Here is a 25,717-nt window from a genome sequence, read left to right as displayed (position 1 = left end):
TTCAAACTTAAGCGGATGGCTTAGTCCATAACTATAAGGACCATGACCGTGACATAGAATATCACTGGGATCACTTTCAGAGTGATTTGCCTGAACGATAAACCATTCACCCAATCAAAACGCATCCGAATTTGCTGGGCGTCACGTTCAAAATGGCAGGTGACAGCCGAGGGACTCTTTACAAAACGTATTCATCATGACACCCGCATGGTTATAGCTATGGTTATAGTTCTTGGTGTCGATAGGCCTTTAACTGATTTTTCAGCGTAGCAACAATGCATGACATGACTCGGGATGACAGGAGAACACTTTACATAATCCCACTTCCTGTCGGGGCTTCAAACAAGACACATTTATTTGTGTTTTCATCGTTCAAACGCATTTCAAGTACAGACATTTCTCTCTTCTGTTACGGACTTTCGTCGACTCCTAAAAACATGAGGAAATTTCAGCATTATCACGACAGGGATGTTGGGCCTGAGTTTACGGGGGACAGTTTTTCACTATGGACATTTCAGTGTTTAAAGTTGTTTTTTAATCGAGTCGTCGTAAGGTAATGCCCAGCTAACACACATTGTCACAATGTTGCTGCAGTGTATTGCCGATGTAATAACAAGGACCAAACATTCCAGTAACTTTGTGGGGACATTTTGTGTTTGCTGGTTTCTTGCCATGACAAATATGCAGGAAAATGTTTTGCGAAGGCATCCCAATGTAGCTGAATGGCCCCTTCTCAGTCCCTGTCTGACAACGCTGACGTACTGGAAGACGATTCACAGACAGTTCACGGGTGACGTTTCCTGACACACGCGTACCAATGTTCACTTTTTTTGTATTTTGTTTTGTATCGTGAAGTACATTAAAGCTGGGTTGTACAAAGTGATGTTTAAAACTATTTATAATTGTTATTTGTTGTCATGATAATTTAATAAATGTGAATGGCTTTGGGATCCCTTCTTTTGCCTCGTTTCTAACGTCCACGTCTCGACCATCTCGTTTGAGAACTGACACTTCTAAAGACCCAGTTCAACAGATTTCCATTTATGAATGCATGACACGAGTGACAGAAGAGATTCACATTTCCCCCTAACACTTACGCCTGTAAGGCGATATGATTCCAATGAACCCGACATGCCTGCATCTCTAAAACAATAAGCGATACCTTACAATTTGAGCGCAGAATGCAGCATTGCAGATGTAAACAGCCCATACAAAGTACTGCCTCTTCATTCTACATGCGCACAAACTGACAGTGTAACACATCTCCGGTATAAAACTACAAGACACGAGTTAAGGCACAAAAAGCCATTTTTTAAATATTCAATTTTTTACGAAATGTCACATTTAAATGTGGGCAGGCAAACCGTTGTGTTCTTCACTTTTTAAATGCCGATGGCAGGGGGGTCAAACGCCAGTCCTGGAGAAACGCAGTGCTGCTTTTCAGTGTTTATCAGTCCTTCATTGGCTAAGGAGTCCACACACATCTCAAGGACTTAATTAGCTGCTTATTGAAAGTAAACTACAAATCCCAGCGGACACTGCGGCCCTCCAAGCCTAGAGTTTAACCCTCCTGGCCTGTATCCACGATCATGATGGATTAATAGTTAATGGGATTTTTATCAAAGCTTCTTTTTCTTATTTCTTTCTTATTGTCAATTTGTTTAATAAAATCAACTTGTGCTATTTAACCCTCAGTTAAAAGTAATGTACATTGTATACAACATAGAAATGCCAATACTTAATTGTAACAATGAAGCCTACAAAAAAAAAGACCAAAATCTTTTGTACAGAATTTCCAATGTAGCAGATGAGTTGGTTGCTTGCTACATCCTTTTTTTTTTCTTTTTTTTCCTTTTTTTTTTTACAATGGATTTCATGGTTATTTACAACCCATAATAAAACTATCAAAAAAAGTCCTGAAAAACACCCCTAGAAATGTTTTTTTTCTCTCTCTTTCTCTCTCTACAACGATGTCAGTTACTATGTACAGCCTTTAAAAATAATTTAATACACACTTTCTACATACATGGTACTAGCAGTTCACAGGAGGTGCACAATATGTGCAAATTCGCTAACAGTCTAAGAACTGGGGGGGGGGTCAGGGGTCAGGGGTCAAACGGAGGTCACAGGGAGGACGTGGTGGAGTCGACGATCTCCCTCCCGTTGCAGATGGCTGGGACGTACTGGGCCCCCGCGGAAGCTGAAAAATAAAGCGGGGGGCTGGGTGAGCGTGGCCAAACATGGCTGCACGTCGCAGTAATACATTACAATAAAGGCGGGATCAAGTGTGAGCCTGATCTCACATCTAATACTGCCCGCAGAACACAGTCCAATAAATATATCTCCTATGTGCCTACCAAAGCTCCATCTACAGAAATAAAACACTCTGGAGGGCTCGTCATGCGGGAGGGAGAGAGGGAGGGAGGGGCCGTCATGCGGGAGGGAGGGAGGGAGGGAGGGAGAGGGAGAGAGAGGCAGGGAGAGAGAGGGAGAGAGGGAGAGGGAGAGAGAGGCCATCATGCAGGAGGGAGGGAGGGAGGGAGAGGGAGAGAGAGGGAGAGAGAGGGACAGGGAGAGGGAGAGAGAGAGGGAGGGAGAGGGAGAGGGAGGAAGAGAGGGGGGGAGAAGGAGAGGGAGAGAGAGGGAGGGAGAGAGGGGGAGGGAGAGAGAGAGGGAGAGGGGGAGGGAGAGAGGGAGGGAGAGGGGGGGAGAGAGGGGGAAGGAGAGAGAGGGGGAGAGGGGGAGGGAGAGAGGGAGGGAGAGGGGGAGAGGGGGGAGAGAGAGAGGGAGAGAGAGGGGGAGAGAGGGGGAGGGAGAGAGAGGGGGAGAGAGGGGGAGGGAGGGAGAGAGAGGGGGAGAGAGGGGGAGGGAGAGAGAGGGGGAGAGAGAGGGAGGGAGAGAGAGGGGGAGAGAGGGGGAGGGAGAGAGAGGGGGAGAGAGGGGGAGGGAGAGAGAGGGGGAGAGAGAGGGAGGGAGAGAGAGGGAGAGAGAGGGGGAGAGAGAGAGAGGGAGAGAGAGGGGGAGAGAGGGGGAGGGAGAGAGAGGGAGAGAGAGGGGGAGAGAGAGAGGGAGGGAGAGAGGGAGAGAGAGGGGGAGAGAGAGAGGGAGAGACAGGGGGAGGGAGAGAGGGGGAGAGAGAGAGACAGAGAGAGGGGGAGAGAGAGAGACAGGGGGGGGGAGGGAGAGACAGGGGGAGGGAGAGAGGGGGAGAGGGAGAGAGAGGGGGAGAGGGAGAGACAGGGGGAGGGAGAGAGGGGGAGAGGGAGAGAGAGGGGGAGGGCTCGTCGTGCGGGCAGGGCTCACCCTGGGAGTAGGCGGTGGGAGGCCCGCTCACGCTGTAGCGGCTGGTGGCGTGCCGGTGGCTGGTGACGTTCTTCTGCGGCTGGAACAGGATGATGTGCACCTTCGGGGCGAACATGCACCCCAGGACCACGAAGCCACTCAGGCTGACCGATATGCACATGGTGGTGGTCTGCACCTACAGAGGGAGGGGCAATATGGTCAAACGGTGAACGGCTGCCGTTTATATGGCGCTTTTATCCATAGCGCTGCACAATTGATGCTTCTCATTCACCCATTCACTCACACACTAATCAGCTGTCATGCAAGGCACCGGGAAGAAATGCACAAAAAGTAACAACATACCTCCAGAATAATCTATTTATTAACCATGCTCAGCAATGCCCTGTTAATTCCCCCCACCTCCAAGTAGCCTAACCTCCATGATGTTTTTGGGTTGTGGGAGGAAGCCCAGATAGGCACAGAACTAGGGTTGCCACCTCAGTTCTGTAAAAATCCTGGACACATATGAAGCTGGCAGACCGAGTAAGCCGGACTGTCAATCGCTCTCGAGGGTGCGTGAGCCTGAAGGAATGTGGTGCGCAACTACCTTGTGCCTATTCCTCTTTCATTACACAAACAAAGAGTGTAATCTGTGAAGGTTAATAACGTCTCTGCACCATTTGTTACGTTACATTTAGGAACGAACACTGGATACGCTGTCTACATTTCATTAAGCAATACTAATTTATGCAACACTTGAAAATGCTTAGATTCCGGGACATTTCGTTTCATTATTTTTTCCAGGACAGACAACAAAAATCCGAAACAGTCCCGGAGAATCCAGGACGGGTGGCAACCCTACACAGAACACGTAAACCCCACATGGAACGGACCCAAGACCTTCTTGTTGTGAGGTGACAGTGCTATCCACTGCACCACCGTGCCGCCCAAATACACCTTCAAACTAGAAACAAAACGGTATGAAGCTTGTCACTGCATGGGTTGGCACCCGATAAGCACATTCAACCCTGAGCCATGGGTTTCATTAATTATTCATTTGTACCTTGTTTTTTCTTGTCAACGGGTATTTCTGAGTACCCAAATCACATTCTAGGTACATTTGGGAAATGTGTTCCACAAAGAACCAAAATGTACCTCCACTGTAGTTTTATTTCTGAGAGTGTAGAAGAGCCAGGGGGACTGAACTATAAACCATAGAACAAGATGTGAGCGCGCTGTATTACGACATCGAGGCAATTAACTGCTATGGCAATTCTGCTATACGTCGAAGCCTCCTCCTCCGCCTTTTCGACGGAAACCCACATTTGTTAAGCCAGTGGTTGGCCTGTGAAGGTCACACGCCGCAGTAATAATGCAATATGTGATTATCCGTGTGAATTACTGTTGCGTTTGCTCTCCGGCTCCCGGGGAGAGAGCTCTCGTGCGTTGTTCTTGAATAATCCGCTTCCTCGCGCTGCAAGGTCGCGCCGCCATTAAATATACTCCACTGCCGAACGCATAATGAACCAGCCTTTGTGTCTTAAAAAAAAAAAAAAAATGTTTTACCGTGTGTGAATACATTTGACTTTTAAAAGGGTTTCAATGGAAGGCTTCGACTAGCATCAGCACTCTCCTAAGCATTCCCTTGGAGTTGATCTGCTCGTGAAATTTAAATGCTCTTTACTTCATTGACGGTGGCCTTCGAAAACACGCATTTATTCAAGCTGGTTTCAAATTCAGGTTTCACGTCAGCGATATCTGAATGCCGTCCACCCGCTGTCGAGCGGCAGTACGTCGGGGAGGACAGGAATATTACATGCTAATGCAATCTGGTTGGTGTTGGATACCAACAAAGCGTGTCAATGTAGAAATTGTGCAATTTTGAATATACAGTACTGTGCAGAGGAATTGGCACCTGTATAACATTCTGTACAGCTAAGATTCTTTCAAAAATAATTCAATGAAAGGTCTATATAAACGTACTATACATTTTACATTACATTTTAGTCATTTGGCAGAATTGTTAAAAACTGAAATAAATATTTTTGGTGACCACCCTTTGGCGTTAAAACTGCTTCACTTCTCTGAGATAGCCAACGCTGTCCTGCAGTTCTATAAGACAATCAGCAGGGGGGTTGTTCCAAGCATGTTGGAGAACTTGCCACAGTTCTTCTGCAGACTTTGGTTGGCTCCTTGCTTCTGATCTCAAACAGCCTTGATCAAGTTTTTATGTAAAAACTTTAAATTAAATGCAAAAATGTGTCTGTAAAATTAAATAAACATAAAAAACAATAAGCATATATATTCTTCTGCACAGACCTGTATATATATTTTTTGTTTAGTACAGCAGATACCCATCCTTGCTGTTCCGCCACAATGGAAAGACAAACTAAGCCATGTTGTAGCTTTTCACAAACCTTATTCATATTGCCATACAGTTAACACCGAAGCCCTTTAGCCATGAATGAATGAATGAATTCTCTGAATGGTATTAAGGCTCTGCATGCTTCCTGAGGGCACTATGCGCTCTGTTCGAGGTGAACTAACGCCGGGCCGCTTCGCTGCGCAGTGAGAAAAGTACCCGGTAGTCGCTGGAGGTGACGTAGAAGATGGGCAGGAAGGCCAGCCAGATGATGCAGGTGGTGTACATGGTGAAGCCGATGAACTTGGCCTCGCTGAAGTTCTCGGGGCACTTGCGGGTCTTGAAGGCGTACACGGTGCACAGCAGCACCAGCAGCGCGTCGTAGGCCAGCGACAGCAGCATGCCGGAGTCCCGCGCGCTGCACCTGAGCACCACGGCGCGGCGCCGTTCGGGCGCCGCCACGCGCCTCGTCCCGGGGAGCTCCAGCAGCAGCCAGCCGCCCGCCAGGGCCAGCTGCACGCACACCAGGCCCAGGCAGATGGCCACCTGCCAGGCGGGGCTGACGAAGCGGGGCCGCCCCCCGCCGAAGACGCGGGCGATGCGGCTGGTCTTGGTGAGCAGGGCGGAGTAGCACACGGCGAAGGCGGCGCCCAGGCCCACGCGGCGGGCCGCGCAGGCGGCGGGGCTGGGCCGGGCGATGAAGCAGAAGGTCATGCCGTAGCACATGGAGACGCCCAGCAGGAGGATGTAGCACAGCTCCCGCCCCGAGGCCTTCACCAGCGGGGTGTGGTTGTGCCGGGCGAACACCGCGGCCACCAGGGCGGTGCAGAGGAACCCGGCGCAGGCCACCACCACGGGGCCCAGCGCCCAGGCGTCCCGCCACCCGATGTACTCCTCCGGGAGGTCGAAGCAGCCCGTCAGGTCCGGCCGGGGCCAGCGGCCGGGGCCGCAGGGGGCGCAGGTGACCTCGTCGGCCAGGTACTCGTGCTCCTCGCAGGCCGTGCAGATCCAGCAGCAGTACTCGCCCGCCTGCATCTTGCGCATCTCGTTGCGGGCGCAGGGGTCGCTGCACTGCGAGGCCGGGGGCCCGCCCGCGTCCCGGGCCCAGCGAATCAGCTCGCCGCTCAGGCTCAGCGACTCCGCCCACTCGCCCACCCGCACGTAGGCGTGCCGCCCCGCCCGCTCCTGGTAGTTGAAGATGTTGTAGCGGCCCACGCCGTCGCCGTGGGCGTCGAACTTCACCGTGCCGTCCACCCCGGGGGGAGAGAACGGGGCTGCGGGGGGAAATATATTCAAATTAATAACATTTTTTTATATTAACCTTTTCAGTCCCCAGCCCAGTATGAAGTGGCTCCACCCAAATCACAAAGGGGTTTGGTTTTGGTTGAGAAGATTTAGTCGGGGCCCAAAACAATCATATAGCACTTGATTGAAAAAGTACCATATGGAATTGCTGGGCCTGAAAGGATTAAATCTATAAATAAGTCAAAGGTTATCAGCCCAGGTGCGTACAGGTGTGCTCGTGTCCACAGTACGGGGTGAAACCGGGAGCAGACACCTCGAGAGCCCGTTTTGTGTTGTATCCTAGCTTATTATCGTTAGCACCGAGAAAAAACGCCAAGTCTTTGTGGTCGCTTGTTGTGGTAGTTTGTTATTTTTGAGGGGGAAGGGCGAAGCCATTTTATTTTGTCTTGTTGCGGACGCGCTCTCTCCGTGCCGCAAACAAATGCAAAATCCCGAAAGTGCCGCGTCTCCCTCCCAGGAATGTCAACGCGGCGTGCGCAACACTGTTTTACTGGTTTTCTTTTCAAATATTGCGCCGAAGTGCTCGAGCAAATCTTGTGAAAGTGGCGGCTCTCCTCCCAGATTAAAGATTGCAGCGCGTTATGGGGTTAGGGCAGCGCTCTCCCCTGGGTCTGCAGTTAATGGAGAGCGGAGACTACGCCAAGGCCGGTTGGAAACTGGACTCAAGCCAATCCTGAGAGAAGTATATATTTCGCAGATTTCTCTTTTTTTTTTTTTTTTTTTTTTACAAGGGTGATGGCTGCATCTAATGGATTGATTGCATAAATGCAACGCACCACTGTAATCTGTATAAATGCTTTGCCCGTTTCCCTTTCACCCCCAATCCTCAACACATTCCTTTGAACAGAAGCTAAAGGGGTTTTGTACGCCTACACCGTGGCGGTTCGGTGATGCATTATGATTTGAACGAGGTAGAACGGTTGATAAAGCAATTCTAGAGCGGCTTGTCAGAGTTTGTGTTTATGAACGCCATACATCACCGTTAGTCTTGTCACAGAGATCAAAATTCTAAAAATCTATAACTATGATCCATAAATATACGTCATGAGCAAAATAAATCTGTGTGGTATTTTCTTTCCATGCCCTAAAGTCAGTTTAGCCCCTTTTTAATGTTCCCTTGCAGAAATTGGAGAAATTATGTAATGTAAGAGTAGACAGAGCACTGAATGATATGGTATTGCATTATCTACACAAACAAAATAGAGAAATGAATATTCAGTCATTATTAAAAATGAATCTTAATCTTGCTTGATACCCAATTACTATGAAATACAGTTAGTTGTTGTCTTGACAAAATCAAAATCCAACAAAAGCACATTATTAAACAAAGGTACAATAATTTGTCTGGCGTACCCAAGTAACATGGTCGATAATTACTACACTGAAATGAAACGGAACCAGTTTCATCTCGCCGCAGTGTCATTTTAGCAGTGGTCACTTTTTCATTTGGCAGTCACTAAAACCAAACACACGCGCCCCACATCCCTGCCAAGCACTGCCGATTTTGCCACAGGATGAAACGCATTACATTACATTAATGGCATTTGGCTGACGATCTTATCCAGAGCTACGCAGGAGATAATCCTCCCCTGGAGCAATGCAGGCTTAAGGGCCTTGCTCAAGGGCCCAACAGTTGTGTGGATCTTATTGAGGCTACACCGGGATTCGAACCACCGACCTTGCGTGTCCCAGTCCTTTACCTTAACCACTACAGGCTTAGAGTCCCTTCGGCTCACTCAACCACATGACAACACAAGTACCTTCTTTATCCTTGCCTTGCCAAATCCAAAGAGGCTAAGTCATGGTTTATAAGAGTCTGTGCCATACAATAATAAATAAAGAATAATAGACTATACCACAGCAGTATATGAGTAAATCCTAACTTATCGTGTGCCATGAGCTGTATACTGTACAGCTGAAGGGCCTTCTGCGAGCCCCTGGTCGCTCGAAAGAACAGTCTGAGTGATGTCGTCTGAGGTCCCTCTAGCCTTCTGTACTTTGAATTCCGCTAGCTCCTGCCGATGACGCTGGTAGTAATATCCTCTTTTTATCTTTTTAATTGATCACTCCCTTATCGTGTCACGTATGTATATCTGTCAGTAAAAAGGATAACCGAAGAAGTGACGGATAACGTTGAATACATTTTGTTGACAATGAGGAGTTTGTTTTGTTTTTCGAAGGCTACACTATTGAGATCTGCCCTACTGTAGTTTGTTACTCGTTTTTCATTATTTTCAGTCAAAAGTCTACCTGCAACGTATATGTTGAAGGCGGTCGAGTTCACACACTAATATAGCCATCACCACCCAACGTGTAAAGACCAAACCATGCGGACGAACATAATGGCAGGTGTCGAGTAAATCGTTGGACACAGATGTATTGGAAAATCGGTAATACTGCAAAAGCGCTAATTTCCTTCAGTTTTGCTTATTTAAAGATCTCTTCCATAGTTTAACTTGTGTTAATTACGGGGTAGTTACCGCTGGGTGGCAGTATTGTATCGCCAATAATACCAGACCTTCAAAAAAAAGCAATTTCCTGAGGCAATGGGAATTTCAATCCGCACACACACACGCCAAATTACATCCGCGCTCTCGAAGACCTACATCATCCTGCAATTAAGACGGTAAACACCAACAAGTTATAGCATTCCTTAAGATTAATTGAACAGTAATTATTTCATGTTCGCACAGCCACAACATTAATTAGTGACAATGATACCGCAGGCTGGAGGAAATAATGTGCCGTTGCTTGGGCATTTTGTGACCAAGGTAAAAATATATCGCCTCAGTAACTTTATAAGAGTACCATCCCGAGATGTCATTTAAAACCAGACTGGTAAGGATGGCATATCTGTCAGACGTTTGAGCACAATAAAAGAAACAAGCGATTTCAATCTAGGACTCCGCAGTAGGCAACGCATCTCCGTGCGTGACAGCTTAATCCGCAAAATCAAACTATTGTCCCCAAATCTATAGAACAAAACATTTTCCGCGCTGGCTTGGTGTTGCGAAAAGTCGCTGCGATTCGTGCGTTAATGCAATTACATTATAACGCATCTAAGTAGGTGCAGAGGGAGAGCAAACGGTAAAGTTTCTGAATCACTTGCAATGCTCCGACGATTGCGTTTAGCGAGAGCGACAGGAGCGCGAGCGCAAGAGACGCTCATTGTTACGTTATGGAGGTGTATGGGGGAGGGGGGGCTCATCGAAATCTTCACTTCAACCACACGTGAAAAATGAAAACATGTCGATGCCGGGAATAGACTGCAGGAAGCGGCGTTAGCTCGTTTTTGACCTAGGGTGAGACCAACAGAGCCGTAATTCATCAAGATACTGTAGCCTACTCTCCGACAAGGCAATGGAGGGACCCGCAAAGTGTATTACATATTATATTTCGCTAGGTTCTAGGCTCATATATAATACCATACAGATTAAAATTAGACCATTAGGCTACCAGTATAAAATAGAAACTTCATGAAGTCGCTCCCGTGTAATTGGCAATATCCTTCAACAGGGTAGGCTATCCTGCGGAGATGCGTAAAATTAGCGACTGGTGAAACCAGCCAATTTCCTTTATAGACAACAGCAACACGGGTTGTTTGACATATGCGCGACATATGAGAAAGTGTGCGTCTACCTTCAGGCAATTACGTTAACTGGAATTGAAGAACAAGAACGGATCAATTGCGCTTAAAGCCTGGCTGTGCTGTACGATTATAACCGTTTAATGCTCTGGGCCAAAAAAAATGTGTAATGCTGAGTGTGGTAGCAGAAACCATCGACGTGTATGATTTGACGAGGCCTACCCCATAGCTGCGTGTATGTTCTGACAATAAACCATAATGGTAAATGAATTTGGCTTGTTACATCAAGGCTACAGTTTAAATTACCTTCATCATTCAACTTGTACTGCCCCAGTAAGCATCCAGCGGTGCTAATGGCTAATATACAAACTCGAGTGTGTACTGGAAGTGGTCTTGAACAGGTGCTTACTAAACATTATTTGTAGCATACGTCCTTGTACTGCACTATAAGGCGAACCAAAACCATACCAAACGCATGGATGAGAAGCGCGTATTTGTACGCATTAAAATGTTTATATTTGTACATTATACATTATATCATACATTATAGGTAGCTACACACACGTTTTACAGTAACGTAATGTAATCTGCAGGAAGTGATGTCTGGCTGTTGTCTGCAGAAGGAGGAAGTCATTCGGGAGGCTCGTGCTACGCCTGGAAGAGAGTGCACCGGAGAGAACACGAGCCCCGGGGAGCCTGGAGGAGCTCCCAGTATCATCAAGAAAATCCCAATACAGCGTCGCTGTCCCCGGTAATGGGCGTCGCTGTCCCCGGTAATGGGCGTCACTGTCCCCGGTAATGGACGTCCACCTTAACCGTGTAGCGTGGATAGCAGAGCCAGTTCGCTCGTAAGCATGCACGTGCAGCGGAAGCGAAGGATGGTAGGTTACCTCGACAACGTTCCCTCATGTCTTTAGCTGACTGGTAACGCGTTTGTTCAACACAGATTTGGACGAGTGAGTCAGTGATACAGTAATCATCAGCCGGACCCATAGGCTCCGATGCGCCCCAAATCACAAAGATCATACCAGATTAAAAGAAAGATGATTACACACCAGAACATCTTTTCAGGGGGACCCAGAGAACTTTGAGACCTTATACATTGTTTATAAAGCACTATATAAGGAAGATCGGGGTCTGTTGTTACACGGGGCCCATTGTTACCCGATGGTTTTTGCCCGATCAGAAACAAAACAAATCTTATTGCACACCCCCATACACGTGCACTCTGCATACTTAAGTATGAATGCACATACTACACTCAGTATTCACTTCTTTAGGCATACCTGTACTCCAGCTTGCTAACGCAAACATTGAATCAGCCAATCGTGTGGCAGCAAGTAAATGTCAAGAGTTTTTTCAGAATGAGGAAGAAATGTGATTCAGTGACGTTGGCCGTGGAATGATCGTCGGTGCCAGACAGGGTGGTTTGAATATCTCAGAAACGGCTGATCTCCTGAGATTTTGTGCATTGATATACATATCTTTCCTCACAATAATTTCATATTTTTACATCCCTGCTTCACTCGTGATCCCAAATCACACTTAACGGTCTCAGGACTGAACCGTGAAGAATGTCTTGCCTCAAAAATTAGCTGGAGGTTGTTGCACATTTGTTTTTTTTCCCTATCAACAAACCAATGGGAGAGCAAGCAGCCTGTTTGGCCCCTCCTGGGATAACGAAACCAAATTAAATCGCATTCTGTTACTACGGAGATCTAATAGTGGAAATAGATCTAATTTACACATCCTACACACACAAGCCTGGGGAACAGTTGGAAATTAACACATAGGTTATTTACGATGAAAGAGTCCGGCCGCTTGGACTCGCCACATTAATTAGTGCATGTTCACACTTGCCCTACTGAGTCAGTAGGCATGGCGGAGAAGCCGAGCAGTCAGGCCGCCCGCCTCCAGCCTTCCCCTGAGCGGAATCTTGTCCATTCGATGTACGCGGAACGTCGCCGCGTTGTTTGCGGGACAACTCCAGAGTAGCCGGAACGAAAGATACAATCGGCTACGTCCATACTTTTCACTCTTGTGATTTAGCTTGGTTTCGGCCAAGATCAGCAGATGCAGCAGACGTTAACAGGCCAGGAGTGCCAACAACGACGAGCCCGTTTCGATTTATTCTGCTCGTCCGTGCGACCTCACTTGTCGTCGCGCGCTCAGTGGGATCGGCGTTATCAGCATTTTAAACGTGTGTCCGCGTGGAACAGGCATTGGAAATGTAGTTTTTACCCCTGTCCCGTGTAGCCTAGTTATGACATCCGGGTGAATGTAAGTTTTTGCACACTGTGACCTGAAAATGACTGCTCTCGGTTTGTCTGTAATATAGGATAATATTAAACCTTATTGAACAACACCTGGTTATGTCTCAGTATATTAGTGTAAACTCTTAGTCGGGGAATTAAGAAAGTACAATTCTGCAGTTTAATTCAGTCTCAAAACAGATTTTAATCCCGGTAAGCAAAGTGTCTTTCATCATAGCTTACATCTCATAAAATATGTTAGTATCAGCCATTTAACTGCAAATAGCGAAATAAACGTGTAGCATCTGGCCATAGGAACTAACACTGCCTCATCCCCAGCTCATCTGTTCAGACACATCACATCACTGGCAGTCACAAACACTGCAGTCCCAGAGCTGTGCTAAGCGGTAAGAATGCTTTTGTTTGTACACGGTTCATCTGTAAATCCTTCTGTTTAACATATGAATGTCCCAGTGTCTACAAAGCCAGGTTTAACTGGCTCTGTGAGGAGTATTTAAAAACGCCACACAATACGAACATGCCCACGAGAATATTATTTTCTGATGCGAATTTTAGTTCAGCCCAATTTCCCATCTCTTGCTTCTTTCTGATGGACGCTGTTTGGTAGAGAGTTGGATTTAAATTCGCTTTTGAAGCCTCCCTGGGTGTAAAAGCGTGCAGGAAGGAAAGAAGTTAAGAAAAAAACGTATTTGTTGACACTTCAAAGCCCCCTGCTCTGCCCCGCACACTTCATAGCGCGCGCTTAAAGGGTAGTTCACTTCCTGGGGGTTTTCTGACATTATTTCAGTTTTAGTGGATGTGTCCAATTGGGCCAGGTGGTTTTATTGCGCAACGAACGACATTTCGGTTATGTACAGAGCTTTTTGACGTCCCGCCACAGACAGTATGTTTTTTCCTGCCCTATCCCATTGATGCTATTGACTCAGTGACCTTATTGATTACCATCACGCAAGCTATGAGACATTTCATTTGGAGCGGCTTGAGTAACAGAAAGAAAAAAAAGAAGATAAATGATAGAAGTGATAGTAATATTCATTTGTCTGAAGACATTATATGTCGCTGTCCATGGTTCTGAATCACTGCGTTGTCGTGTGTTATAATATTGATTAATTCACAGGGCCAGACGAGGCCAAAGGCAGTTATGCCAGACTGAGAAACTATATCTATGGCTGTCGGGGTACATCGAATAGCAAAACATTTTTTCGCAATAGGAACTCTCTTGCAGGTGGAGGAATGTTTCGTTCCTTCTTTTCGTCTTTAATCATACATGATACATCTCCAAACTTCAGTGAAATGCTACCGCATCTGGTATGATTAATAAAAATAAATACTGGAAGAAATCTAACAGCGCATGCCGGAGATAGCTGTTATTTCGCTCACAAAAACATCGTTATATCGTGATGGCTATATCGCCCAGCCCTGCAATGCATAAATTAACAGCATTGCTCGTATCGTTCCTTTATTCCCCTGTTACTAGTAGGGTTGGTTTTCCATCCTCCCTTTACCTGGGAGTTCGCTGTGCAGACAGTCTGGCCAATCAGAAGCGCTATCTGTTCAGTCTATTACCTGGAAGGAATAGGACTACCTGGGCTTGCATTCTCGGGATTTGAGTATATTCTTTCTTTCCCTCTACGCATCAGTGCACTCGATGGCATAATGGCAGTGTTGATTTGTCGACCCCCCCTTCAACAGATCAGAATACATGTTTCCACTTACGCAAGATCAAACCTGAGCGTGCCTGTTCTGTCGAAAATGTCATACATCTTAATGTTAATCATCGAAAACTTGATCAAATACTGACTAAATACTCTTAATAGTGTTTATTCGCATCCGAATAATCCGAATAATACGAATAATCAGAATTTCGGACGATCGAGTCTAATGCGTTTATGTGCGTCAGACGGCCTGAAGTCGTGCATCAGCAGAACCGCAATATCGCCCAGAGAAAGGCGGGGGGGATGAAGGGTAAATTTAATAATCTTATCGAGTAACCTGGACTGTGACTCATTGTAAGTCATTTTATCGTCCGTGTAGGTTTAAGGTCAAGAAAAGGGGGCAGTTGATTATTACTGGGAATTAATCCACCCCCCCCCCCCAAAAAAAAAACAACACGATTTTAAAATTGCACTGTGTTCTGGAATTTCTGTGTGAAAATTGCTGATCACAGAGACTGGGATTCAGAGTAGGGCTGCACAATATGCAGATAACCTTGTTGAGTTTTGCAATGATGATATGACTTGTGATAAACAAATATTGAAGTGTGCACAGTTCTAATTTCTTTCTGCTTTAGGCACACAAGTAACATCGACCCCAGACAATGAATAGCTCATGCCTTCTGAATAAAAAAAATTAAATGCATTATTTCCAACATGCTATTATTGAACAAATTGCACCTGAACAGGCAATGAATTTAACAGAACAGCAATCTAAATAAATACTAGTCATCGCACGTCAAGCAGTCTTTTGCGATGTGTTTATCTCGCATGCTCATATCTCGATGACAATAAATAAACTGTATGATATATCATATAGCCCTAATACCTGTAAATTCATGTATTTGGGAGTGCTTCTGGGTCTCTGTGTAAATTTTGAAAAATAAATCACGGGTCTTTGTTAAGAAAAGGCAGTTGAGTGGGAAGTTATCTTGAAACAATCGACGCTCACTGCAGGGAAAAGCTCAGTTCATCTTTCCCAGCTGAAATAGTAGTCCTCCCACACCCCACATATCAGGTCACTGAGAGAAAATGCAAGAGATCAGGAAAAAAAAACAGCCGTAACTCCTGCCAAATGAACACAAGCGTCTGAGATGGCTTACTTAGCTGTTGTTGTTGGGCGCTCTCCACCCACTCCCGCTAGCACTGAGCCTAATCTGTCTCTGTGATTCCACGGCCAGGAATCCGTCCTCAGGGGACACCATTATTACGCTGTAGGTCCCGGGTGTTGCGCTGTAGGTCCTGGGTGTTGCGCTGTAGGTCCTGGGTGTTGCGCTGTAGGTCCCGGGTGTTGCGCTGTAGGTCCCGGGTGTTGCGCTGTAGGTCCTGGGTGTTGCGCTGTAGGTCCTGGGTGTTCACGCTGTAGGTCCCGGGTGTTGCGCTGCAGGTCCTGGGTGTTTGCGCTGCAGGTCCCGGGTGTTGCGCTGTAGGTCCTGGGTGTTGCGCTGTAGGTCCTGGGTGTTGCGCTGTAGGTCCTGGGTGTTGCGCTGTAGGTCCTGGGTGTTCACGCTGTAGGTCCCGGGTGTTGCGCTGTAGGTCCCGGGTGTTGCGCTGTAGGTCCCGGGTGTTGCGCTGTAGGTCCTGGGTGTTGCGCTGTAGGTCCTGCGTGTTGCGCTGTAGGTCCTGGGTGTTGCGCTGTAGGTCCCGGGTGTTGCGCTGTAGGTCCCGGGTGTTGCGCTGTAGGTCCCGGGTGTTGCGCTGTAGGTCCTGCGTGTTGCGCTGTAGGTCCTGGGTGTTGCGCTGTAGGTCCCGGGTGTTGCGCTGTAGGTCCCGGGTGTTGCGCTGTAGGTCCTGGGTGTTCACGCTGTAGGTCCCGGGTGTTGCGCTGTAGGTCCTGGGTGTTCGCGCTGTAGGTCCTGGGTGTTGCGCTGTAGGTCCTGGGTGTTGCGCTGTAGGTCCCGGGTGTTCACGCTGTAGGTCCCAGGTGTTCGCGCTGTAGGTCCCGGGTGTTCACGCTGTAGGTCCTGCGTGTTGCGCTGTAGGTCCTGGGTGTTGCGCTGTAGGTCCTGGGTGTTCGCGCTGTAGGTCCTGCGTGTTGCGCTGTAGGTCCTGGGTGTTGCGCTGTAGGTCCCGGGTGTTGCGCTGTAGGTCCCGGGTGTTGCGCTGTAGGTCCTGGGTGTTTGCGCTGTAGGTCCCGGGTGTTGCGCTGTAGGTCCTGGGTGTTGCGCTGTAGGTCCCGGGTGTTGCGCTGTAGGTCCTGGGTGTTGCGCTGTAGGTCCCGGGTGTTGCGCTGTAGGTCCCGGGTGTTGCGCTGTAGGTCCTGGGTGTTGCGCTGTAGGTCCTGGGTGTTGCGCTGTAGGTCCTGGGTGTTGCGCTGTAGGTCCTGGGTGTTCACGCTGTAGGTCCTGGGTGTTGCGCTGTAGGTCCTGGGTGTTGCGCTGTAGGTCCCGGGTGTTGCGCTGTAGGTCCTGGGTGTTCACGCTGTAGGTCCTGGGTGTTGCGCTGTAGGTCCTGGGTGTTGCGCTGTAGGTCCCGGGTGTTGCGCTGTAGGTCCCGGGTGTTGCGCTGTAGGTCCTGGGTGTTGCGCTGTAGGTCCCGGGTGTTGCGCTGTAGGTCCTGGGTGTTGCGCTGTAGGTCCCGGGTGTTGCGCTGTAGGTCCCGGGTGTTGCGCTGTAGGTCCTGGGTGTTGCGCTGTAGGTCCTGGGTGTTGCGCTGTAGGTCCCGGGTGTTGCGCTGTAGGTCCCGGGTGTTGCGCTGTAGGTCCTGGGTGTTCGCACTCTTCCCACACACGTCACAGCGTTAGAAACTCTCATCCTTTATTTATCTCTCCCATTCTTTTTTTAACTGAGACTCTGGTGACAATTCCCTCTCAGAAACATCTCTTATGACATGAATCCCAGCAGCTAGTTGCTTATCCAATCAGCGGAGCCGTGGCTTAAACACTCTATAATAATTAGTTTTTTTAGCTGAAGCTTTTTTTCCAAAGTGACTTACAGTTGATTAGACTAAGGAGGGGACAGTCCCCCCTGGAGCAATGTGTGGTTAAGGGCCTCAGGGGCCCAACAGCTGTGCAGAGCTTCCGGGTCCCAGTCATGTTCCTTAGCCGCCAGCCCTCAGCTGACAGCCCTAGCTTAAATATGTATCCAAGTTACCCACAGCTCTAACCATCAGTTCATTTGAACCAACCCCCCACCCCCAAACACAAAAATCGAATGGTAACACCTACAGATATCAAATCCATCAGTGCGCTCTCTGGAAGGCAAAGTTTTGATTTCCCTGTAAACTTCATCAGCATCATCATCATCATTACCAGCATAGTGAGCGACATCCATTGGCGTAATCGCTAATGGCACCACAACCAGCAGTGATGCAGCCCTGCCATCTTCTAAGTATTTATGAAATGTTAACAGGAGGTGCATATAAATACAAAATGGCTGACGCACAAAGGGGAGAGCTGAGCAGTGAAGTGTTCGGCGTTAAATCAGCTCTCACACGGGGACATATGGTCCCGGCTGCACTCATGTGCTCTGTTACAGTTGAATGAACGGCGGACATTTTGCCCCGATGCTAGGAGGGTGGGAATGTCCCTGTCCCAGGCCCCACAGTGGATATCGTTCCCGCTGAACTGGAATGCCGCCTCTCACAGAAGCCCGGTGTTCAGAGTGACGCACTGCTGACCGCCCTGTCCCGTTGCAGAACTTCCACGGGCCTGTCTCTCCCTCCCTCCCTCTCACTCTCGCTGGGCTAAAACCCCCTCTCTCTCGCTGGGCTAAAACCCCCTCTCTCTTGCTGGGCTAAAACCCCCTCACTCTCGCTCGGCTAAAACCCTCTCTCTCTCTGGGCTAAAACCCTCTCACTCTCGCTGGGCTAAAACCCTCACACTCCCGCTGGGATAAAACCCTCTCTCTCTCTCTGGGCTAAAACCCTCTAACTCCCGCTGGGCTAAAACCCTCTCTCTCTCTCTGGGCTAAAACCCTCTAACTCCCACTGGGCTAAAACCCTCTCACTCTCGCTTGGCTAAAACCCTCTCTCTCTCTCTGGGCTAAAACCCTCTAACTCCCGCTGGGCTAAAACCCTCTCACTCTCGCTGGGCTAAAAGGGCTGTTTGTCCAGCCAGGCGTTTCGTGCCTGTTTACAGCTATCGGTTTACGGATTACATGCCAAATCAGCATATTTGTGAACAGGAAACATTAAACTCTTGGCGACTGCTGTTTGGCTTATTTGCACCTTTCACAACGAGGAGGACTGGAAAATAATCGGCCTCATAATGTGAGAATCACACACAATGTGAGAATCAAACACAATGTGAGAATCACACACAATGTGAGAATCACACACAATGTGAGAATCACACACAATGTGAGAATCACACACAATGTGAGAAGCACACAGAATGTGAGAAGCACACACAATGTGAGAATCACACATAATGTGAGAAGCACACATCTATTTAACCTCGTGCCTGGCTCATCTACTCACGTGAATCAACTGAAACTCCTTAACCCTTCACCTTTTCATTCCCAAAAGTGCCATATCGCACTCAAGCGTAACCGCTGTAAAATCCCAAGTGCCATATGGCACTATCGACCTTATACCTTTTCAGCCAATCAAAACTAACGCTATACTATTGTTTTAAGCCCCAATTAAAACCCAACGAAATGTTCTCAACCAAAGCCAAAACTTGGCTGATTTGGTTGGAGCCACTTCATATTGGGCCTGAAAGGGTTAAAGGCGTAAGATCAAATTAGAATGTTCTTCACCAAACATTCTGATGCTGATGTCACAATCAATACTGGGTTCTAATGCTGATGTCACAAACATTACCAAGTTCTAGAACGCTGACATTGAGGAAAGCGTTCCAAAACAAACCCTGCTCTCCAAAGGCTCGACGCCCGATGGCTTACCTTTGAAGTTGAGGTTGAGCAGGTAGTCCCTGTACAGCTTCCTGCCGTCCAGGGGCTTCATGGCGGGGCAGAGCTGCGTGGTGTTGGCGCACAGCGTGCGCTGCATCTGGTGCAGGGCGTGCGCCATGGCGTACACCGCGTTCACCACAAACATGATTTTGGACTCGGGCTCAAAGTCGGAGTCGTCGATTTTCAGGTCCGGCCCGCAGGCCTCGCCCGGCGCGGCCGCGTCCAGGGAGCACTGAAACTTCTGCTCCCAGAAGTCCCTGAACCAGGGGTTCCGACGGTTGGCGCGGGGACGCAGGCGGAGGAAGTAGCGGTTGAACTCGGCGACGGGCCGGGCGGCCAGCTCCAGGGTGATGGCCCCGCGGGCGGCCCGCTCGTTGCCCTTGACGACGCTCTCCTGCGCGCCCCAGCCGTCGCTGGCCACCCAGACGAGCGAGGCGTTGAGCCGCGCGGCGGCGGCCAGCAGCTCCCGGGCGTCGTCGCTGCGCAGGAACAGCACGGCCACGCGCGCGTTGGGCTTCTGCAGCAGCTGCCGCACCACGCCGTCGTACGCCTCCCGCGCGCCCGACCGCCCCACCTTCTCCGCCGTGGCGATGCAGATGTTCCGCAGGCGCGCCTCCTGCTCGAACGCCTCGATGCCCGTCTCGCCGTAGTCGCCCTCCGACGCCACCGTGGAGACGTACGTCCAGTTGAAGGAGCGCAGGATCTCCGCCATGGCCTTGGCCTGGTAGAAGTCCGGCGGCACGGTGCGGGCAAAGTAGTCGTAGCGCGACTTGTCGCTCAGCTTGGCGCTGGTGGAGGCGTAGCTGATCTGGGGGATCTGGAAGAGCCGCAGCAGGTTGGCCACCTGGAGACCAGGGCAGAACGTCCATAAATATGTAAATAGCGAGTATCATATCGCGCCTTTATCCAAATGCTTCTCATTCACCCATTCATACATACACCAACGGCGATTGGCTGCCACGCAAGGCACCAACCAGCTCGTCAGGAGCATTTAGGGGTTAGGTGTCTTGCTCAGGGACACTTTGACACAGCCCGGGCGGGGGATCGAACCGGCAACCCTCCGACTGCTCTTACCGCCAGAGCCAATGTCACAGTGACACATGGAGAGCCGGTGCACTAGAACCCAACATCATTCTTTATTCCTTGCTATCAACACTTCAGTCAGGACAAACGCAGGAAGCGTTCAGTGCATCTGGCCAACGCACCGGTGATTCACCCCGTTCACCTGATTAACCCTTTCAGTGCCATTCACCTGATTCACCCTTTCAGTGCCATTCACCTGATTAACCCTTTCAGTGCCATTCACCTGATTAACCCTTTCAGTGCCAAGCCCAGTATGAAGGGCCTCCATCCAATCACAAGGGGTTTTGGCTTTAGTTGAGAAAGTTGACAGAGTTTAGTTGGGTTTTAATAGGGGCTCAAAACAATATAGCTGGAGAGCGGCATACGGCACTCTTGGGCCTGAAAGTGTTAACCCACGGAACATTTTACACCCTGAGCAGGGCTGCTACAGACGGTTTTACATGCTCAGAGCAGGGCTGCTACAGACGGTTTTACATGCTCAGAGCAGGGCTGCTACAGACGGTTTTACATGCTCAGAGCAGGGCTGCTACAGACGGTTTTACATGCTCAGAGCAGGGCTGCTACAGACGGTTTTACATGCTCAGCAGCGCTGCTACAGACGGTTTTACACCCTGAGCAGGGCAGCTACAGACGGTTTTACACGCTCAGCAGGGCTGCTACAGACGGTTTTACACGCTCAGCAGGGCTGCTACAGACGGTTTTACACGCTCAGCAGCGCTGCTACAGACGGTTTTACACGCTCAGCAGGGCTGCTACAGACGGTTTTACACGCTCAGCAGCGCTGCTACAGACGGTTTTACACCCTGAGCAGGGCAGCTACAGACGGTTTTACACGCTCAGAGCAGGGCTGCTACAGACGGTTTTACACGCTCAGCAGCGCTGCTACAGACGGTTTTACACGCTCAGCAGCGCTGCTACAGACGGTTTTACACGCTCAGCAGGGCTGCTACAGACGGTTTTACACGCTCAGCAGCGCTGCTACAGACGGTTTTACACGCTCACAGCAGGGCTGCTACAGACGGTTTTACACGCTCAGCAGCGCTGCTACAGACGGTTTTACACGCTCAGCAGGGCTGCTACAGACGGTTTTACACGCTCAGCAGGGCTGCTACAGATGGTTTTACACGCTCACAGCAGGGCTGCTACAGACGGTTTTACACGCTCAGCAGCGCTGCTACAGGCGGTTTTACACGCTCAGCAGGGCTGCTACAGATGGTTTTACACGCTCACAGCAGGGCTGCTACAGACGGTTTTACACGCTCAGCAGCGCTGCTACAGGCGGTTTTACACGCTCAGCAGCGCTGCTACAGATGGCTATGGCTAGTTTCAGATCAATTGGAATATATACAGCTGCAGCGTGCTGTAGAGAAACGTTGGCCTGGTTAAAAAACAAAAAACACTGCGCCGTCTGGTTGCTTTACATTCTGTTCAATTTTGTGTTTCATGGAGCACGTTCCTATTTCAGCGCACATTCTCTATAGCCAAGGCCATCCGTTCTGTTGCGTGTCCAAATTTCGGGTCAAAAGATTATAACGTCAATGCGTCGGCGTTCAAAGTTTAAACAAGTTGAAACACTGAAAGAGGATTTCCACCTGCAACCGCAACAGCCTTTCCAGTGACAGTGACAGTCTGAAATCTCCCAGCATGCCGCAGTCCTCCGTCGGGGGTCCCCGGCAGTGAGGTAAGTGAGGTGAGATTAACCGTGTGATTCCAGCCCATTATCGCCGTGTGATGTTGATTGACTTAATTACCCTCTCACTGACGGGATGTCACACAATCACCCAGACTATCGCTGGCAGGCAGCTGCTGGAAGCGCCGTTTAGAGGCAATCACTCAGCTCAGTTATCTCCGATCCTACCCCACGTATGCACTGTATGTGCTGTGTGTAGTGTGCAGTGGCAGCTCTGAAGGGATTTTTTGACGTTTACAATTTACGTGGGTGGTGTGGAATTGAATAGAACATAATGAATTATAGATTACCTCTAATTCATTTAAACTATTATTAAAGGTCCAATAGGTAAGATTTTTGTGTTAAAACATTGTTACAAGACCATTGTAAATCCCTTCCTATGTTGACTCACCCGCTGCCTGTATTTATAGTCCTTAAATTCGGGTTTCAAAATGTGCAATTGAGGGGCCGGCACTCTGTACCAAAACATTGTAGAACTGAACAATAACTCAAGCTCATTGGTTGAAAATTGGTTCTAATTGCCGCAGCCAATTGCGTTTCAACGTCAGCGCGTTCACAGAGAAGGGGGAGGGATAAACTGTGTTGTGGTTTGAGGGCGTTTGTTGATGCAATTCCTCTTGACCGTTGGAAGTCCGAAGTAACCTACTGTACCTTTAAGTACAATTAAGCCGTCTGAGATCATGAGGCAGTCGCCGTTTTATGAACGCAGTCCTTACATATAATGTTTGCTGTTTTTACGTTTGTGTCATATGAGAAAACTGGGCTGCGAGCAATTGTGACAACTTTCTTTTCCTGTTTCTCAGGCCCTAACTTTCACGCAGTTTGTCCGCCTGCTGAACGAGTCTCGCAGCTTCGAAAGAAAAGGGAAAGCATTTGCAGAAAAGAGGTGGAAGAAAGTCAAAAGAATACAACGGTCTAAATAAAAACGGGGGCTAATTGTTGGCGCGCGTCGCGTGACGGACGACAGCGGTGATGTTAGTGGAGACGGTGTCTCTCCAGGAGCAGAGAGTGGTGTCGAGAATAGCACAGAAACCACGGATTCCGTTTCAGATAAGGGGAAGTCTTTTGTGTGCTGCGGTGGGAGGGAGGGAGAGACGGACAGAGAGGGAGGCTTTTATGTAAAACTATGCAAATTCCATCCGTTCTGGTTCAGGAGCTACAAGAACGCAACGGCAGAACAATGCACTAATGATAGGGGCAACGTCCCGTCGAAACCGAAACGTCCTCACAACGCCGCCGTGCACCGCCGGTGTTCACACACCGACTAAACATTCCACTGCTGTGAGGACATTTTGTGCAAGCTGGGCCGGGAGCAGCTCGACTGCAGGGCTGAGAGGTGCAGGGCTGAGGGGTGCAGGGCTGAGAGGTGCAGGGCTGAGGGGTGCAGGGCTGAGAGGTGCAGGGCTGAGAGGTGCAGGGCTGAGGGGTGCAGGGCTGAGGGGTGCAGGGCTGAGAGGTGCAGGGCTGAGGGGTGCAGGGCTGAGGGGTGCAGGGCTGAGAGGTGACTGGGCTGAGAGGTGCAGGGCTGAGAGGTGCAGGGCTGAGGGGTGCAGGGCTGAGGGGTGCAGGGCTGAGACAGACAGACGACAGTGGGAGAATTCTCGCAGCCAACAGGAGTGGTGAATTATACAGCAGTACTTTGTACTTTAAAGGTACTTTGTACTTTTAAGTGCTGCTCCAGTCCCTACTGCGGAGCTCCGGAGCTCTTGGGGGAACGCTGTGCTCAGAAGCCAGGCGGCCGAAGCGGACCCGGGCGCGGGTCTGAATGCGATGTCATTTAAATCCATGTCTCTGCAAACGTGCACAGCCGCCCGGCCAGAACAGAAAACCCACTTGATCCCGTGATTTTCTGCTTAGATCGGCACGACAAATGAGGGGGGGGGTCTATCCACCAAGGTACAGATGTTGCATTAGATGGTATTTAATTATGTAAATTATATAAATAAGATGAAGTAGGCACAATAACACAGCTGCATTGATGGACGGACATAAAATCAGTAAAATGTGTCATTTCCAATGTACAAAATACCGCTCCAGAAGATGTTTGCAAAATGGTGGCAGGCATACATTTGTTTTGCATGTGGCCCAGAGGCGAGCGGCATGCATTATAAATAAAATGCATCCATGCGGTAATAGGGGAGGCAATACCTGTATGGACATGAGTTTATAATCCTGCGTCCTGATTGGTACCTGTATGGATAAGAGTGTAGACCCTGTGTCCTGATTGGTACCTGTATGGTTAAGAGTGTAGACCCTGTGTCCTGATTGGTACCTGTATGGTTAAGAGTGTAGACCCTGTGCCCTGATTGGTACCTGTATGGTTAAGAGTGTAGACCCTGTGCCCTGATTGGTACCTGTATGGTTAAGAGTGTAGACCCTGTGCCCTGATTGGTACCTGTATGGTTAAGAGTGTATGACCCTGTGCCCTGATTGGTACCTGTATGGTTAAGAGTGTATGACCCTGCACTCTGATTGGTACCTGTATGGTTAAGAGTGGAGACCCTGCGCTCTGATTGGTACCTGTATGGTTAAGAGTGTAGACCCTGTGTCCTGATTGGTACCTGTATGGTTAAGAGTGGAGACCCTGTGTCCTGATTGGTACCTGTATGGTTAAGAGTGTAGACCCTGTGCCCTGATTGGTACCTGTATGGTTAAGAGTGGAGACCCTGTGCTCTGATTGGTACCTGTATGGAGACGCTGCTGTAGGAGCCTGTGCTCTGATTGGTACCTGTATGGAGACGCTGCTGTAGGAGCCTGTGCTCTGATTGGTACCTGTATGGAGACGCTGCTGTAGGAGCCCCCGATGACCCCTGCGATGGCGAGGGGGCTGCTCTCCTGGAGGGCGTAGGACCCGTCGGGGCAGATGTACTCAGTGTCGTCCACCTTGGTGAGCGAGGCCCGGACAAACTCCAGCGACTGCTCCAGCGCGTAGGTGTCCCGGGAGCAGGTGTCCAGGACGTGGGCCCCCAGGGACACGCCGGGGAGCAGGGCCGGGTCGGCGTTGATGCGGTCCACGGCGAACAGCATGGCCTCCAGCCGCTGGATGCCGCGGCCCTCGTTGACGCGGCCGCACTCGTCGGCGCCCTGGCCCTTCTCGTGGACGGGGAAGAGTCCGCCCAGCACCAGGTCCCCGTCGATTTTGATGTCCTTCCGGGTGAACCCGGGGTCCGCCCCGCCGCCCGGCGACGGCAGGACCCGCCCCCAGGAGAGTGCCATCAGGAGCAGGGCGCGGAGCGCCGCCCAGACCCTCATCCCCCCCTCTCTCTCCTCCCCACCGGCCGGAGCGGCGTTACCTTGGAGACGGGTTGCCGCGGGCGTCAGAAGAAGCGGGGCGGCGCCCGTTTGCCGTCCATGGAAGAGGGGAGGAGCCGAACATGGAGAAGGGGCGGGGTTCGATTCTGCGGGCTTCCTGTCAGACAGGAGCAGGGACCTGTCACATCTCGTTTATGTTATTACATCACATTAATGGCACCTCTGCTGCCCAATCACGAGCCACGGAGAGTGTGCAGGTCTTCATTCCAACCGGACCTGGGTCAAGTACATAGTTGTTTTGGATTCAAAAACTTTTCTG

At 49.6% G+C, this 25,717-nt stretch overlaps 1 protein-coding gene across 2 annotated transcripts; it reads right to left on the bottom strand.

Annotated features, from left to right (window-relative positions):
* Positions 1–337: 337 nt before the first annotated feature.
* On the bottom strand, positions 338–25,386 carry LOC133118965 (metabotropic glutamate receptor 3-like). Of its 2 annotated transcripts, none has more exons than XM_061229314.1 (5): positions 24,919–25,386; positions 19,365–20,217; positions 5,864–6,918; positions 3,304–3,478; positions 338–2,200 (listed from the first exon to the last, which is right to left on the bottom strand). In XM_061229314.1, exons 1-5 carry the CDS (start codon positions 25,360–25,362, stop codon positions 2,124–2,126), a joined length of 2,604 nt encoding a protein of 867 aa, XP_061085298.1. In that variant the 5' UTR covers positions 25,363–25,386; the 3' UTR covers positions 338–2,123. The 2 variants fall into 2 exon arrangements, with proteins under 2 accessions (XP_061085298.1, XP_061085299.1); XM_061229315.1 differs by having other exon boundaries at positions 3,295–3,478; positions 24,919–25,188.
* Between the last annotated feature and the right edge of the window lie 331 nt (positions 25,387–25,717).

This window comes from Conger conger, chromosome 19 (genome assembly GCF_963514075.1).
Source record: "Conger conger chromosome 19, fConCon1.1, whole genome shotgun sequence".
Lineage (NCBI taxonomy): Eukaryota > Metazoa > Chordata > Actinopteri > Anguilliformes > Congridae > Conger > Conger conger.
This window is presented reverse-complemented; position numbering and strand designations above follow the sequence as displayed.